This window comes from Bactrocera neohumeralis, chromosome 2 (assembly GCF_024586455.1).
Source record: "Bactrocera neohumeralis isolate Rockhampton chromosome 2, APGP_CSIRO_Bneo_wtdbg2-racon-allhic-juicebox.fasta_v2, whole genome shotgun sequence".
Taxonomy (NCBI): domain Eukaryota; kingdom Metazoa; phylum Arthropoda; class Insecta; order Diptera; family Tephritidae; genus Bactrocera; species Bactrocera neohumeralis.
Genome location: NC_065919.1, coordinates 9,833,887 through 9,849,034, shown reverse-complemented (window position 1 = coordinate 9,849,034; position 15,148 = coordinate 9,833,887). Strand labels below are relative to the sequence as shown.

Here is a 15,148-nt window from a genome sequence, read left to right as displayed (position 1 = left end):
TGCATTTGACGAGATATCCTCATGAAATTTGATATGGATTATTGTCCAAGGCAACTGTAAAATCTCCAAAGAAATTATTAAGATCGGACTACTATAACATATAGCTGTCATACAAGCTGATCGGTCAAAATACAGTCATTGTATGGAAAACTTTTGCATTTGACGAGATATCTTCACGAAATTTAGCATGCGGTATTGTCCAAGACAACTGCGCAATCTCCGAAGAAATTGTTCAGATCGGTTTACTATAGCATATAGCTGCCATACAAACTGATCGGTCAAAATACAGTCATTGTATGAAAAACTTTTGTATCTGACGAGATATTTTCACAGAATTTCGTATGCGATATTGTCCAAGGCAAAATCCTGCTTCTATTGCAATCTCTGAAGAAATTTTTCAGATCGGATTACTATAGCATATAGTTGCCATACAAACTGATCGGTCAAAATACAGTCATTGTATGAAAAACTTTTGTATCTGACGAGATATTTTCACGGAATTTCGCATGCGAGTATTGTCCAAGGCAACTGCGCAATCTCTGCAATCGATTACTTTGAAGAAAAAATACAGTCGTTGTAAGAAAAACTTTTGTATCTGACGAGATATTTTCACGGAATTTCGCATGCGGTATTGTCCAAAGAAGCAGTGCAATCTCTGAAGAAAAATTAAGGAAGGAATATTTTGTACTTGCGAAAGGTATTCTAGCTTCGATGCAACCGAAGTTAACGTTTTTTATTGTCGTTATTGTTGTATTTTGAGAACTTTTGTCGATTTGACAGTCCTTGGACGGATAAAGATCACAGTCGATTTCGATGACTTAAACTCGGCTGGGCTGGAAACGGCATTTATACCGATGTCCATGCCGAAAGCCTGGTTTTGTAATTTTTGAACCAACCTGTGGACGAACACATGTCAGAAATTAAAATCCTAAGCAGTTTTTTGTACTGACTTTCAATAAATATAGAAATCTTACTCGAATTATGTGCTGTTAATAAAATGAAATAAGTTGGTTGTTTAAACTTAATCTGTATTATTATGAGTATTTATGCACATTGTTGGTATTCATGAAATAAAAATTAAAACTTAAAATATTAATTAGCTAAAGATATCATTCGCGCCATGTTGGCACTGGTGTCAGTCAGTTGTGCTCCTGCCAGTGGGGCCATTCTTTAATCAACGCATACAACGCATCGCCGGGACACTCGGTGTTGCGTACCTGCCGGTGACCATATAAAATGTAATCGTCACACAAATGACCACCCTCCAATGAGTATTTAATAAAGTCCTGTGCCACTTGCAACATGGGCGCTGGTGGCAGCTCATCTGCAAAGGGGGGGGAAATGATGATGCACCTTGGCATTGTCGTTCACAGTCACTGCGGCATAGAGCTTACCCATAAAATTACCAATCAAGAGTAGACCAATACTGCGGCTGTTGTAGTTGGGTGCATGTGCACCGACCACCTCATAGCCGCGCCCCACATACACATTGCCATCACCGCCAACTGCGAAACTGTAGCCAATGTCCGGCCAACCATGCGTGTCCATATGGTAGTTCTGCATGGAGCGCATCGCCGCTTTGCAAGCATCCTCGGTCCGGCAAACGCCCGGCTGATAGGAATGATGTAGGATAACATATGGCGCAGGGCCGGTGAAATTGGTGCTCGAGGTGGGCGGACGTGCACGCCATTCGGTGCGCGTGATTAAGCGCCAGTTACGCGTATATCCTAATATTTGGTCGCCTGTTGCCTCTGTGTCGTTGTGGTTCGGTATGGCAGCAGCTTCGCTCATTTCTATGTCTACACGAGTGCAGGGTGCGGATGTAGGGTGTAGGGAGTGCGTGCGGTAGGAATGAAAAGGCAAACATTTGTGGTCAGTGGTTATGGTGGTTATGAAGTGAATATAAACAGGCATGTACACGCTTTCAAAACACAGCTTTCAACGCCGGTCGAGCACAGACACCTCAACGCGCGCTTACATACATACATACATTCACAAACACACACACAGGCGCACACTCACACAGTTATTTGATTCGTGAAATTTCGCAATTTCCATAGTTTGCAAATGCAAATTTCACTCGCAATTAACTCACAAGTAAACACGTTCATAGTGCCGAACAACAGCAAGTTAGCCAACAATATCAGCTTCAGGGCTGCGGTTGTGTATCCGACCGTTCCGGCTGCATTTATCATTTTCAACAAATACAAAGTAACTAAATTTTGGTCGGTGTCTATGGTCGGTTTTGTTGTGCTGCTGTGCCACTTGTGCCTGAGCCGTGATTTGTGGTCGATACTTCCTCCACTATTCCACTATTTTTGCCAACAATATTTCGTTCCGATTTATGAATGTTATTGTAATATTTGTTACAGCAAAATGTGGATTTTATGCCGCTGTACCACCACTTGTGCGCGTCTCCGCTTTTAATTGATAACTGAACATAGCGTTTCGATCACCAGTTATAAGCTTTAATTCGCGCGACCGGCCGTTGCATGCCGGTCTCTCATACTGCGGCAGTGCTGTAATCAGCCTAGTTGTTGTTATGTCATTGCATTCATAGTATTTCTCATTTAGTACGTTGTTGTTTTTGGTGCTTTACTCGCAAAGTTAATGAATAATTAATTATTGCGAAGTTTTTAATCTTAATCACAGTCACGCTCTCTCAACTTTGACTTAAGTAAGCTACACATTGCTCACAGCTCATTCTTGGTTGTCGTCGGGGTCGCAGCAGTGAATGTATGAGTTTATACGGATATTAGCGGCGATGCTTACTTCTTACTTAGTTTTAAATGAAGTACTTGAATTTGTCTTAATCCGAAAGAAGGGTTTCTGATACTTATTAAAATTGCTTAATTTTACTTCTTAGAAGCAACTTTGCTAGTTTAGAGCTTTTCGTAAATAACGGCAACAATTTCTCTCGTCTGGCAACATGCTGCAGCAGTTGTAATAAATGTGTTTTGAAGTTGTTTAACTAAACTTCATTTTGTGCGTCGTACCGCACATCGTTACATACCCTCTCAAGCCCTCATCCACCACAAAAAGCGTATACTGATACCAGTTGTGCGGTTAACTGCAAAATTTTCGTAAATTGATTGAAATTTAAAGCCGATGAGCTTGCCAGAAAAGGCACCTTTATCCAAATTCGTTCAACGAATTCCAAATGGGAACGAGCTGGGGCTCTTTCCTGCCTTTGTGCATTCGGGCGCCGGATCTATGAGCTTACTGCGAGCTCCGCAAGCATTGCCCAGCAGCAAGCATTTGTGGTGTTGCGAAAGCCTTCTGGCGCAGAGTGGAACACAAAACATCCATTGAACTGCTATCCTTTATTTAGGCTCGCAACGCTGCAATGATAGGCGTCCTAACTGGGCACTGTCTAATTGGCGCCTATTGGATTTGGATTTTGGAGGACGCAACTAGCCAAATTTACAATGAAAAAGTTGAGTTGGAAACAATTGGACACTTTCTCCGCCACTTTCTTCGGCCGACTAAGGTAGAATCATCTCGGTTGCCCGCCGAATTTTCTGGAACAGATATTAGTGGCAGACTCTAAGCGTTATGCCGATAGCGACGGTCTTTGTGGAAGAAGACCCCAGACATTGTATTCGAGCCAAGAAACACATTTAAAACTATTATGCCTCTCATTGGCAACATGAAAATCACATGCAGCATTCGGACAAATCAAAGTAGACTAAACGACATGGGTCCGAAATCTTGCAGACTCGCAAAAAACGCTCTTCTCACTGAGAAAATGTGGTCTAAACGGCGAGAGTGGGCTAAGGATCACGAAATGTGTACCTTTGACATTGTAAGAGCTTTGTTCGCAACCGTTTTTTCGATAAGCGATGGTCTTTTAGATCCATATCTAGGAGTTCTGTGTCTTAGTGGGATTGTTCGTCTCCTCACGAATAATCAGCCCATTTACCTAACCTAACTGAGGTACTAATTTCCTGAGCTCAAAATTAATATTTAAACGGACTTACGCTTTCCTAACAGTATAACATCGTTTATGGCAAGCATTAAATTTAATTTTTGCATTAAAAAATATTACAATTTATTTGTACTCTTTTATTTTTATTTTTAATACTGCAAGGGTCGCTACTTTAATCCTGCGGCAATTACTTTGTTCACTGGGTTCGCTCGCACCCACACTCTACAAGTAAGCTATGTCTTCCACATCCTCTTGCCAATGCGGCCACTTCTGTATCGCGGCATACAGTGCATCGCCTGGACAGATGGTGCCATTGCGCACTTGCCGATGCCCATATAAAATGTAATCCTCACGCAAAAAGCCGCAATCCACAGAGAACTGTATAAAATCCAGCGCCACTTCCAACATGTTGGACGGTGGCAGTGCTTCTGTAAAATTCATAAAAAAAATTGCCTGTGAGTAAGCTGTAAATGGACCTGTAACTCAACATTACAAGTAGCGTCGTCATTGTAATTGCCGTCAACGATTCTTACCGGTAAAATCGCCTATTAGCAGCAGTCCAATGCTGCGATTGTTGTAGTGAGGCGCATGAGCTGCGACCACATTGGCACCGCGGCCCTCGTATACATTGCCATCACCGCAAATTGCATAGCTGTAGCCAATATCGGACCAATGCCGCTCATCCATGTGAAAGTCTTGTATCTGCTGCATGGCCAGATGGCAATCCGATTCTGACAGAGCCATACCGGGCTTATAGGAGTGGTGTATGATGATGAACGGCGCGGCTCCTGCAAAAGTTGCTCGATCCTTTGGCGGACGTGCACACCAACCGCTGCGTTCTATCAACTTCCATTGACTGTCGCCGATCTCTGTTGGAGCTGAAAAAGCGAGAATTTCTGTGTTGGTATGTTTGTATGTACTAGTTGGGTAGCATATGCAAAGAGTCGGTTTATATGCGACTCAGAAGGCATGCACTTTTGTAACCACATTCAGCGTTCCCACAATACTCACCGGCGTAGGTAGTAATATCTGGGTTCAGAAGGCAAATTGACGTAAGGGTCACAAGTACACTTAATACGGCATGGTGGGCTTCCATTGTTTTCCTGCTTAATATATTTGTATGTACGCTTTTTTTCTTTCATATATTTACATATATTTGGGCCAGTTTTAAGCGCTTGGCTATAAGCGAATTGAGTATTGTCGAAGTCGCTCCAAGTGTTGACCGCGTTGTCGGGTGCTCAAATGTGTTGAGTGCGAAAATTGCGTCAGCTTTTATACGTCCATCTAAGCCATTATTATTGTTATTAGTGCATGTTTATAATTTGTTGCTGTAAAACAAATAGAACATATTTTAGGCGAGATTTTTAACCGCTTCGCCATGACTATGCGCACACGAAACCAGACGCTGTGACATAGAAGATAAATTAGGCTATTGACCAAAAACAGATTTGGTGCTAATTTTATGCTTGCTAAACATTTTTGTGTACCGTAAAGAGAAGAATCGGAAATATGTGACGTTGGACGCGAGCATTTTCTATGTTGTTGCTGTTTGCGTTGGAGCGCGTAAATTTTGACCAAAAACGCAAGCTCTGTGAGAATTTAAAGTTTCCTAATCTACTCTGCAGTCTACGTAGTTCGCTTAACTGAAATCTATTCCTACAAACCCTTTATTACGTTCGCAAAATACATACGTATACGTTTCTTACTCTCTTCTCCGTTAGCTCGGACGAAATTTTAAACTGCGATTTTTAGATTGTAACTTAATGTCATGTTTCATCAAATTCCGAGTATTTGGGTATATTAGTTTTGCTATGAAGTTTGTAACACTTAGAAGAAAACGGCAGAGACCTTATAAAATTTATATCTAAATGAGCAGCGTGACGAACTCAGTCAATTTAGCCATGTCTATATTTTCTAATGTGGATCGATTAGAAATTTGGTACAGGTCTTTTTCTCTCAGAGAACTGCTCAATTGTCGGAATCACTGATATCGGACGCGTATAGCATATAACGGGTTTTTCAATAAATGCGCTGTGATAGTACATTCGATGTCATTTTGTATGGAACTCGATTTCTTTTGCATGGTCACCACTGACACGCTTGCAGAACTCTAGACGATGAACCCAATTCTCGACGGTTTTCAACCATAAATCGGCCGATACTGCTGCAATTTCACGGTCAATATTCGTACGAAGTTTATCAATCGTCGCTGGCTTTTTGGCATAGACTTGACGTAGCCCCACAGGAAGTAGTCTAACGGCGTCAAATTGAACGACCTTGAGCCATTCGTGAGATAACACGTTCACCAAACTTGGTTTTCAATAAATCGATTGTGACATTCGCTGTGTGGCTTGTGGCGCCGTTCTGTTGGAACCAAATATTGTCCAAGTCTATATCATTTAAATCAGGACAAAAATATTCGGTTATTATTGAGCGGTAGCGATTTCCGTTCACAGTAACGTGCCGATCTTGTTCAGCACGGAAGAAGTACGGCCCAATAACGCCGCCGGCCCATAAACCGCACCAAACCGTAATTGTTTCGGGATGCAATGTTGACTCTTGGAGTACGTGTAGATTGCTGCCTCACCAAAAACGAATATTTTGCTTATTGACGAAGCCATTCAGCCAAAAATGAGCCTCATCGCTGAAGATGATTTTTCGATGAAAATCCGGATCATTTCACTAAGGGCACTTCTTTGTCTCACTGGCACGAGAACATTTCGAAGTGTGCCTGTGAAATAAAATGTTTCCAGTAGACGCTCAATGGTTGATCTGACTTTGACTATGACGACCATAAATTTGACGTAGCACTCTTAAAATTGAGACTATTGACTCCGAGTTTCGGTAGTAAATTTTAATAATTTCGACGTATATCTTTCGATGATGAAATGGCGAACAGTACTGAAGAGAAATGTCAAAAGAGCGGAAAAAATATGGCTTTGGTTGCTGTCCCTATCGTTCATCTTTTGTACCGTCCCTATGGAAAAATCCGTTACATATTAGCAATAGCTCACAGCTCTACACTAACTTTATGCTTTTAGACGTGTACTTGTTTTAGTTGGCTATATGCATGTGATTACATTAAATAAAGCCAACAGCAAAGCATTATAAAATAGACAACAGTACAACATGTATTTAGCATGAGCTGCCAGAAAATCCCCCAGCTGAGCTGGTTCAGCGCAATTTTCGCCGATGTTAAATATGTGAAGCTGCATGTTGTCTAAACATGCCAATGGCCTATTAGCGAGCTTCACCGAAATGCTGTTAACGCCAAATACAAATGCCAAAGATAGTCAATCTAGCACCCACACATTGTCTAAGAACGTCTTTAGTGTGAAGTGCAAGTTGCCGGTGTAAGACTAAGTGAGACCATACAGACAGGCACGCGTGTACAGCTCGCCAGCTAGTTAGTAGGTAAGTGCTCTGACACTGAACGGGGATTACCCGAAACGCAAAGCACAATTGCAAATTGCTTCGCTATGGTGAGCGTGAGCCAGCAGCACGTTGTCATTAGTTGCTTTGAGTGTTAGCATGTTTTCTCCCAACGTTTGACCAAATTTAGTTTCTTCAATCGAGTGCATTTCAACTTCTAATTGTGAGTATTCGCTTGCTAATGACGCGGAAATGCAACGCTGTGTGCCTTACTGTTTATTAATGAAAAGCTCAAGTTAATGATGTGGAAATAATTAAATGCGATTCCGCACTAATTCGCATAATTAACTCAAACTGTTGAAAAACTTCCACAAAGGTATTAGTTGGAAAATTATTGAGAAGCTATTATTTTCTTTGCTTTTCCATTTACGCCGGATGAAAACAGCCACACTTTTCTTTTAATAGAGTGCCTTAAAAAGAATAAATCAGATTAACCCGAAAACTGAGGGTTCCTAAAGCATTGTTGAGAGGTTTGTAAAGTCAGTAGATTATTTCATATTGAACATTTATGTTTTTTATGTAATAAGTTGAAAGCCAGCTTAGATCTAATGTAGTGTAGGTAAAATCAACAGGTTCCACAGCTCTTTACGAGATCTTAATTCAATTTAAAGTATGTCTTGTACCAAAGCAATGCTCGTACAAGTACTTAGTTGAACGCAAATATTTGCTCATTTTCAGCTTGTCGATAAATGCAAAGTGGATTTTTGGTTAATATTTATAATGGTTAACATAACAACTGCTGAAAAAAGTTTAATTATAATATATTATTTATACTTATAAGAGACACTTTTAGGTTGTTTCATTGTCTATTTGTTTGTTTAGTCAATGACAGAAAAGCTCTTCGATTGTTCTGCTTGTTATCTTTGCCTAAACTCTCTTGTCAAAAAATGTACATGTCGAAGCAACAACATAGTTATTGAATTGAATTCGGTACAAGTGAGTAAGCGGCTACCTCAACAACGCTCATCATTTTTGAATAACTGTAGTAGTGTGTTCGATTCGCTATTCTCAAAGGCAGTGTTGATGGATGTGTAACCAACATCCTAAATCCTAAATTAACGGTAAAATTATTTCTGATCCAAATCAATTATTTTTGATAACCCCAATAATATGAAACCTGTATTTATGATAAACTTCATAAACTGGGCTGGATATAATCGATCTATATTCTATGGGGTAATCCAAGTAGAGGTACTTTTTTCATTAGCCTTTTTGGACAAATCACGCGTGAGTCTTGTCATATTGACATACTATTTTTGTTCATTATTGTTTGGCTTTTCATCAGGGAAAGACTTAAGCTTGAACAACGTTTACAAATCGTTCAACTTTAGAACGAAAATTTACGTTCTGTAAAGAATGTGTTTTGCGCGCTTCGGTCAAAATAATCGGCCTATTGAGCGTAGTACTCGCTACACCATCGCCCATCTGGAGATCCAGCATTCATTATTGGATAAAATTTGACCGAATAGACCACGTTCAGCACGAAGTGAAGAAAATCTAACAGACGTAGCTGAGAGTGTACCCCGAAGACCGTGAATAATCGATTCGGCTGCAACTCGGACTGACGTATGGAACGACATGGGCTATTTAACGTCGAGATCTTAAATTTAAAGCGTAAAAAATACAGCTTGTGCAAGAACTGAAGCCGCTCGACCTTCCCAAGCAACATCGCTTCGCTCTATGGGCTCTTGAAAAGTTCCAAGAAGATCCGACGTTTTTGAGCTAAATTTTGTCCAGCGATGAGACCCATTTCTGCCTCAGTGGGTATGTAAGCAAACAAAATTGCCGCACTTGAGACGAAGAGCAATTAGAAGAGTTTCTAGCGCTGACATTTCGTCCAGAAAAAACAACGGTTTGTTGTGGTGTGCGGGCCGGTAGAGTCATCGGTCCATATTTCTTCAAAAATGATGCCGGTGAGAACGTTACCGTCAATAGCAACTGTTATCGCGCCATGATAACCGACTATATGTTGCCTGAAATTGAGGCCCATGATCTCGGCAATATTTGGTTTCAAACAAACGGTGCCACTTTCCACACATCGCATCATTCAATGGATGTATTGAGAGAACACTTCTGTGAGCTGATAATTTCTTGTTGTGGCCAATCGATCGGCCCACCAAAATCGTGTATCGCAGTTAGCCCTTTTCTGTGGGGATATGAAAAGTCTAAAGTCTATGCGGACAATCCCGCTTCGATTCAGGCTTTGGAATAAAACATAACGGGTGTCATTCGCGACTAACCAATCGAAATACTCGAACAAGTCATCGAAAATTGGACTCAACGGATGGACCAACTGAGACGTAGCCGCGACCAACATTTGAAAGAGATATGTAAACTTCAAACAATAAGTGCCAATGAATGCCTTTCGAATGATAATAAACATTCTCCAATAAATTTGAAGTTTCTGTGTTTTTTTCTTTAAAATAGTAGGGTACCTCGTAATGGACTACACTATATAACTGTGTAACCTTGAATGTGTACTTTGACTGGATATAATATAATTTGCTCCATTTTTTTCCAAATCAAAAATATTTGGAATAAATGGGGTACCCCTGTATCTTTTCGATTCTCGATCCACTCTGTTTGTTGAGCTTGGACTATATGCATTGATCGGAAAATTGAAGTGCGTTATGGACTTCAAGGGTTACATGGGCGTCGGTAAATAAGACAATGGCCTATTTGCCTATTTTCAAATTTGTTTTTTTTTTTAACATAAAAAGTTTAATATTTTGTTCCAACTTTTTTTTTATTTCAAAGATACATTTTTTATAAAGATTTGCGCAATTTTCAAAGGAGAGTAATCCAAACTCGGCCATCACGACGTCATGCCTGCCTTTGCGTTGACTGCAGAACTTTTTACAAGATCTTCCAAAGTAAAATTACAAAAGTACGAGATTTATTTTGTTTTATCCGTTTAAGAAAGAGGCGTGCTTCGAGTTTTAATGCAGATAATAATTTAAAAACGTTTTATTCGTAGACTAAGCTGCTTGATTAGGTAATTGGTCTGTGGTGGGCTGCATCTTCTTCTTCTTAATTGGCGTAGACACCGCTTACGCGATTATAGCCGAGTTAACAACAGCGCGCCAGTCGTTTCTTTTTTTCGCTACGTGGCGCCAATTGGATATTCCAAGCGAAGCCAGGTCCTTTTCCACTTGGTCCTTCCAACGGAGTGGAGGTCTTCCACTTCCTCTGCTTCCCCCGGCGGGTACTGCGTCGAATATTTTCAGAGCTGGAGTGTTTTCATCCATCCGGACGACATGACCTAGCCAGCGTAGCCGCTGTCTCTTAATTCGCTGAACTATGTCAATGCTGTCGTATATCTCGTACAGCTCATCGTTCCATCGAATGCGGTATTCGCCGTGGCCAATGCGCAAAGGACCATAAATCTTCCGCAGAACTTTTCTCTCGAAAACTCGTAACGTCGACTCATCGGTTGTTGTCATCGCCCAAGCCTCTGCACCATATAGCAGGACGGGAATTATGAGCGACTTATAGAGTTTGGTTTTTGTTCGTCGAGAGAGGACTTTGCTTCTCAATTGCCTACTCAGTCCGAAGTAGCACCTGTTGGCAAGAGTTATCCTGCGTTGGATTTCTAGGCTGACATTGTTGGTGGTGTTTACGCTGGTTCCAAGGTAGACGAAATTATCTACAACTTCAAAGTTATGACTGTCAACAGTGACGTGAGAGCCTAGTCGCGAGTGCGACGACTGGTTGTTTGATGACAGGAGATATTTCGTTTTGCCCTCGTTCACTGCCAGACCCATTTTCTGTGCTTCCTTGTCCAGCCTGGAGAAAGCAGAACTAACGGCGCGGGTGTTGAGCCGATGATATAGTTCTGCGGCTCGAACTATTTTCTCCAAAAGCAGGTTGAAGAAATCGCACGATAGGGGGTCGCCTTGTCTGAAACCTCGTTTGGTATCGAACTGCTCGGAGAAATCCTTCCCGAAGACGGAGCGTTTCGTGAGCTCAACGTCAGTTTACACAGCCGTATTAGTTTTGCGGGGATACCAAATTCAGACATCGCGGCATAAAGACAGCTCCTTTTCGTGCTGTCGAAAGCAGCTTTGAAATCGACGAAGAGGTGGTGTGTGTGGATTCTTCTTTCACGGGTATTTTCCAAAAACGGCGCATGGTGAATATCTGGTCGGTTGTTGATTTTCCAGGTCTGAAGCCACACTGATAAGGTCAATCAGTTTGTTGACGGTGGTCTTTAATCTTTCACACAATACGCTCGATAGACCTTATATGCGATGTTGAGCAGGCTAATCCCACGGTAGTTGGCGCAGATTGTGGGGTCTCCCTTTTTATGGATTGGGCATAGCACACTTAAATAACAATCGTTGGGCATGCTTTCGTCCGACCATATTTTACAAAGAAGCTGATGCATGATCCTTATCAGTTCTTCGCCGCCGTGTTTGAAGCGGCCCCTGCCGCTTTGTTGTTCTTCAGACTGGCAATTGCTATCCGAACTTCTTCATGGTCGGGTAATGGAACGTCTGCTCCATCGCCATCGATTGGGGAATCGGGTTCGCCTTCTCCTGGTATTGTGCGTTCACTGCCATTCAGTAGGCTGGAGAAGTGTTCCCTCCATAATTTAAGTATGCTCTGGGCATCGGTCACTAGACCACCTTTGGGGGTTCTACAAAATTATATTCTTGAAACCTTCTGTAAGCCGCCGCATTTTTTCGTAGAATTTTCGAGCATTACCCCTGTCGGCCATTATCAAGCTTTCGTACTCACGTTCTGGGCTGCATCACTTCTCCGAAAGATCCTATTACCCTTCAATGGATTATTTAGTTAAAGTTTTTGCATTTTTTGATAGATATTTTTTTAAATTTCCAATGTTAGAAAATGAACCAAATATACGATTATAATAGATAATATTTAATTTAAATTTATTAATTTTATTTCAACATTATTTAGTAAATATTTTTGAAACAAAATCTCAATCACACGCATTTGAGTGGCTAATCGCGTGTGAATAATTCGAAGAAAGTCACAGAGTTCGCGGAATTTTATTGTTTACTGCTCTCGATGTAGATACTGAAAAGAAAAATCCCCCTTCAAAAAAATAATAAATAATTGGCTCAGCCGTGTGTGGCAATTAATAAATGAGAAAAAATGTCGTTTTAAACTACTCAGTTGTTATTAGCAAAGCGGCACAAAATACAAGTAATGCAAAACTTTCCTGTTGTTGACAGCGAAGAAAATGTTTTAAATTAGAAGCTTCCGCAAATCCGTTACTATTTCATTTTGTTTCAAATTTTATTAACAGCTAGTCTGCTATGAATACCTTTCGCCTGATATGAATTAAAGGCTGAGATTAAAACCATTTATTTAATTATGCTTTCCAGCTTTTGTTTGCTTTCAATATGCTAATCTCTTAAAGCTTTTCGGAAGTTCATAATCTTGATAATACACAATGTTGCAATACTCAAATAAAATGAAACGCACTGTGTAGCCACAAGTTGAGATGATAATATTGAAAGCCACTCGCGTGGCCTCAAAATCCTTTTATCTGTTTATATCAGTTAATCATTTCCTTTCGGCCTTCATGCTTTTATTATTGCAAGTTTAACCTCATTTTGTACGCCCTTGCAACAAAAACATTTGTTGTTTCGTGTTTTTCGTTTATCCCTTATCATTCGCTGTTCGCTATTTACCGTTTTGTACTTTGTCCTGTTGTCGCTTTTCTTTTTTAATTACAACCGCCAGGGCTAGGGTTTTATTCATTCGCTTTTGGCGAGTTCCTTTTGTGGTCTCCTTCAAGTTGTTGGCCACCAGCTGTGCGTTGACTGTGACACAAAGCCGGCTAAAGGAACAAAAGGCGAACAAAATAGCGCCACAACCAAATTAAGTTGGTGCAGAAAAAAGAAGTTTTTCGGCCCACAAAACACAAACTTTTCACGCCGACATATTCGCCGCTTGTTCAACGTCAAGCGTGACCTCCTGTCAATATCCTGTTAACACATTTTGGAACGGCGCTAGGAGTGGGCGCAAGTTCCCCCTATACTGTGACAGATATTCGAATTATAGTAAAGTGATGTTGTTGTTGCGCTTATGGCGTGATACAGTGCAATTCCTCAAAGGAAGCAATAGACACGCAATTAATATTTTCATGTCACATTGAGCAGTGAAGACTGCACACAAAGTGACGAGTTTGCTAGCTTTTCAAAGTCGTATAATCTGTCGCCTTTCAGCTATTGAAACAACCAGCTTAATTTGGTCTGCGAGTTTTCTCGGCGTCAAAAGGCATTAAAGGCAAATAAAAGGCGCACATATACTATACACAGATATATCAATAATTATATAGCGAAATGTTCAATGTATTTCATTTGCCCCCCAAATATGCAGCGTTAACTCATTGCCATCGCCGCCTCAAGTTGTCATCCAGCTAACCAGGCCAGTTTGTCAAAGGCTCGCAGGCTGATTTGCTTCCTACGGCTGGGCGGGCGGCGAACGTGTCAACCATCAACACTGATGGCGGCGATTTGGGTTAGTTACCAAAACTTTTTCGCTCACTTAATATATAAGTATATAGTATATGTGTGTTTTTTCGTTTTTTGCTTTATAACTTTTAGTTCTTGTGTCCTTTAATCGGCTCATTTATATATTACGGTCGGACGGTGGAGAAGTATTAACCACTTGCAAGTAGTTATGGGCATAATTCTTATAGATTTGGTACGTAACAGGTCAGTTGAAAAGTTCCCGGCCGGACACATAGATGGCGCTACTAGAATTATGCCATAAGATTTTTTGTTAGCCCTAACCTTCGACAGGCGTGTGTGCAAATTTGACAGCAGTCGCTGTAGTAGAAAAAGTGGACCGCCAAAGAAATTGCTATCGACGAAAACATCAGAAAAGTCCTCAAAATAATTTTGGATGACCGCAAAGTGAAATAGTTCGAGATAGCAGGAACTCGAAAGATACCAACTGAACGTGTATCATTCACGAGTACTAGGTCTGTGTAGAGGTAGGGTGCCGCGCGAACTCACTTTTGACGAAAAACAAAAACGAGTTGATGATTCGAGACAGTGTTTGGAGATGTTTAAGCGTTATAAACCCGAGCTTTTGCGTCGATATGTGAGAAAGAATGAAACATGACTTCATCATTTCACTCCGAAGTCCAATCGGCAGTCATCCGAGCGGACGGCATACGATGAACACGCTCCAAATCGTGGAAGAACGCAACAGTCGACTGGCAAACTTGTGGCGTCCGTATTTTGGGATGCGCATGGAATAATTTTTATTCACTACCTTGAAAAAGGGAGAACCATCAACAGCAACTATTAAATAGTGTTATTGGACAGTTTGGAGGACTAAATCGCCGTAAAATGGCCGCATTTGAAGGAAGAGAAAGTGCTGATTCAACAAGACAATGGACCGTGTCACAATTCAGTGAAAACGAAGGCAAAAATCTATGAACTGGGATTCAAATTGCTTCCGCATTCAACGGATTTTCCAGATCTTACCCCAACTACTACTATTTTCTGTTCTTGGATCTCAAAAGCATGCTCGCTGGAAAGAAAATTTCGTCGAATGAAGATGGTACGGCCAAAACTGAGTCTTATTTGGAAGCAAAGAACAAATCACACTGCATAAATGGTATCGAAACCTTAAAGAGTCGCTATAATCACTGTGATACTTGAAGAAAAGTATGTTGCATAAAAAAAACCAAATTTGCCAAAAAAAAAGATGTGTTTTACTATGGCAGGCCTAGGGCTTTTCCACTAAACTGTTACGTGTAAGTAGTTGTGTATGTAATTCGTATAACACTGTTTGTTTGTA

General features: G+C 40.9%; 3 protein-coding genes across 5 annotated transcripts in view; 1 reads left to right on the top strand and 2 right to left on the bottom strand.

Annotated features, from left to right (window-relative positions):
* Positions 1-15,148, top strand: part of LOC126767828 (trichoplein keratin filament-binding protein) — a 125,389-nt gene that overhangs the window by 85,938 nt on the left and 24,303 nt on the right. The window lies entirely within an intron of this gene.
* On the bottom strand, positions 1,008-2,489 carry LOC126767852 (peptidoglycan-recognition protein LB-like). The gene is made up of 3 exons (XM_050485527.1): positions 2,096-2,489; positions 1,395-1,799; positions 1,008-1,324 (listed from the first exon to the last, which is right to left on the bottom strand). Exons 1-3 carry the CDS (start codon positions 2,193-2,195, stop codon positions 1,140-1,142), a joined length of 690 nt encoding a protein of 229 aa, XP_050341484.1. The 5' UTR covers positions 2,196-2,489; the 3' UTR covers positions 1,008-1,139.
* On the bottom strand, positions 4,022-6,340 carry LOC126767853 (peptidoglycan-recognition protein LB-like). Its single transcript, XM_050485529.1, has 3 exons — positions 4,940-6,340; positions 4,462-4,806; positions 4,022-4,356 (listed from the first exon to the last, which is right to left on the bottom strand). The coding sequence occupies exons 1-3, from the start codon at positions 5,022-5,024 to the stop codon at positions 4,151-4,153; spliced, it is 636 nt and encodes a 211-aa protein (XP_050341486.1). The 5' UTR covers positions 5,025-6,340; the 3' UTR covers positions 4,022-4,150.

Excerpts from the sequence above, each read along its gene's own strand:
- LOC126767853 (XM_050485529.1), bottom strand. The coding sequence starts at position 5,024 with ATGGAAGCCCACCATGCCGTATTAAGTGTACTTGTGACCCTTACGTCA. Across the intron at positions 4,807-4,939 it reads AGATATTACTACCTACGCCG|CTCCAACAGAGATCGGCGAC; the intron begins GTGAGTATTGTG and ends TCGCTTTTTCAG. Across the intron at positions 4,357-4,461 it reads GCTAATAGGCGATTTTACCG|AAGCACTGCCACCGTCCAAC; the intron begins GTAAGAATCGTT and ends TGAATTTTACAG.
- LOC126767852 (XM_050485527.1), bottom strand. The coding sequence starts at position 2,195 with ATGATAAATGCAGCCGGAACGGTCGGATACACAACCGCAGCCCTGAAG. Across the intron at positions 1,800-2,095 it reads CACTATGAACGTGTTTACTT|ACATAGAAATGAGCGAAGCT; the intron begins GTGAGTTAATTG and ends GCACTCGTGTAG. Across the intron at positions 1,325-1,394 it reads CTTGATTGGTAATTTTATGG|ATGAGCTGCCACCAGCGCCC; the intron begins GTAAGCTCTATG and ends CCCCCTTTGCAG.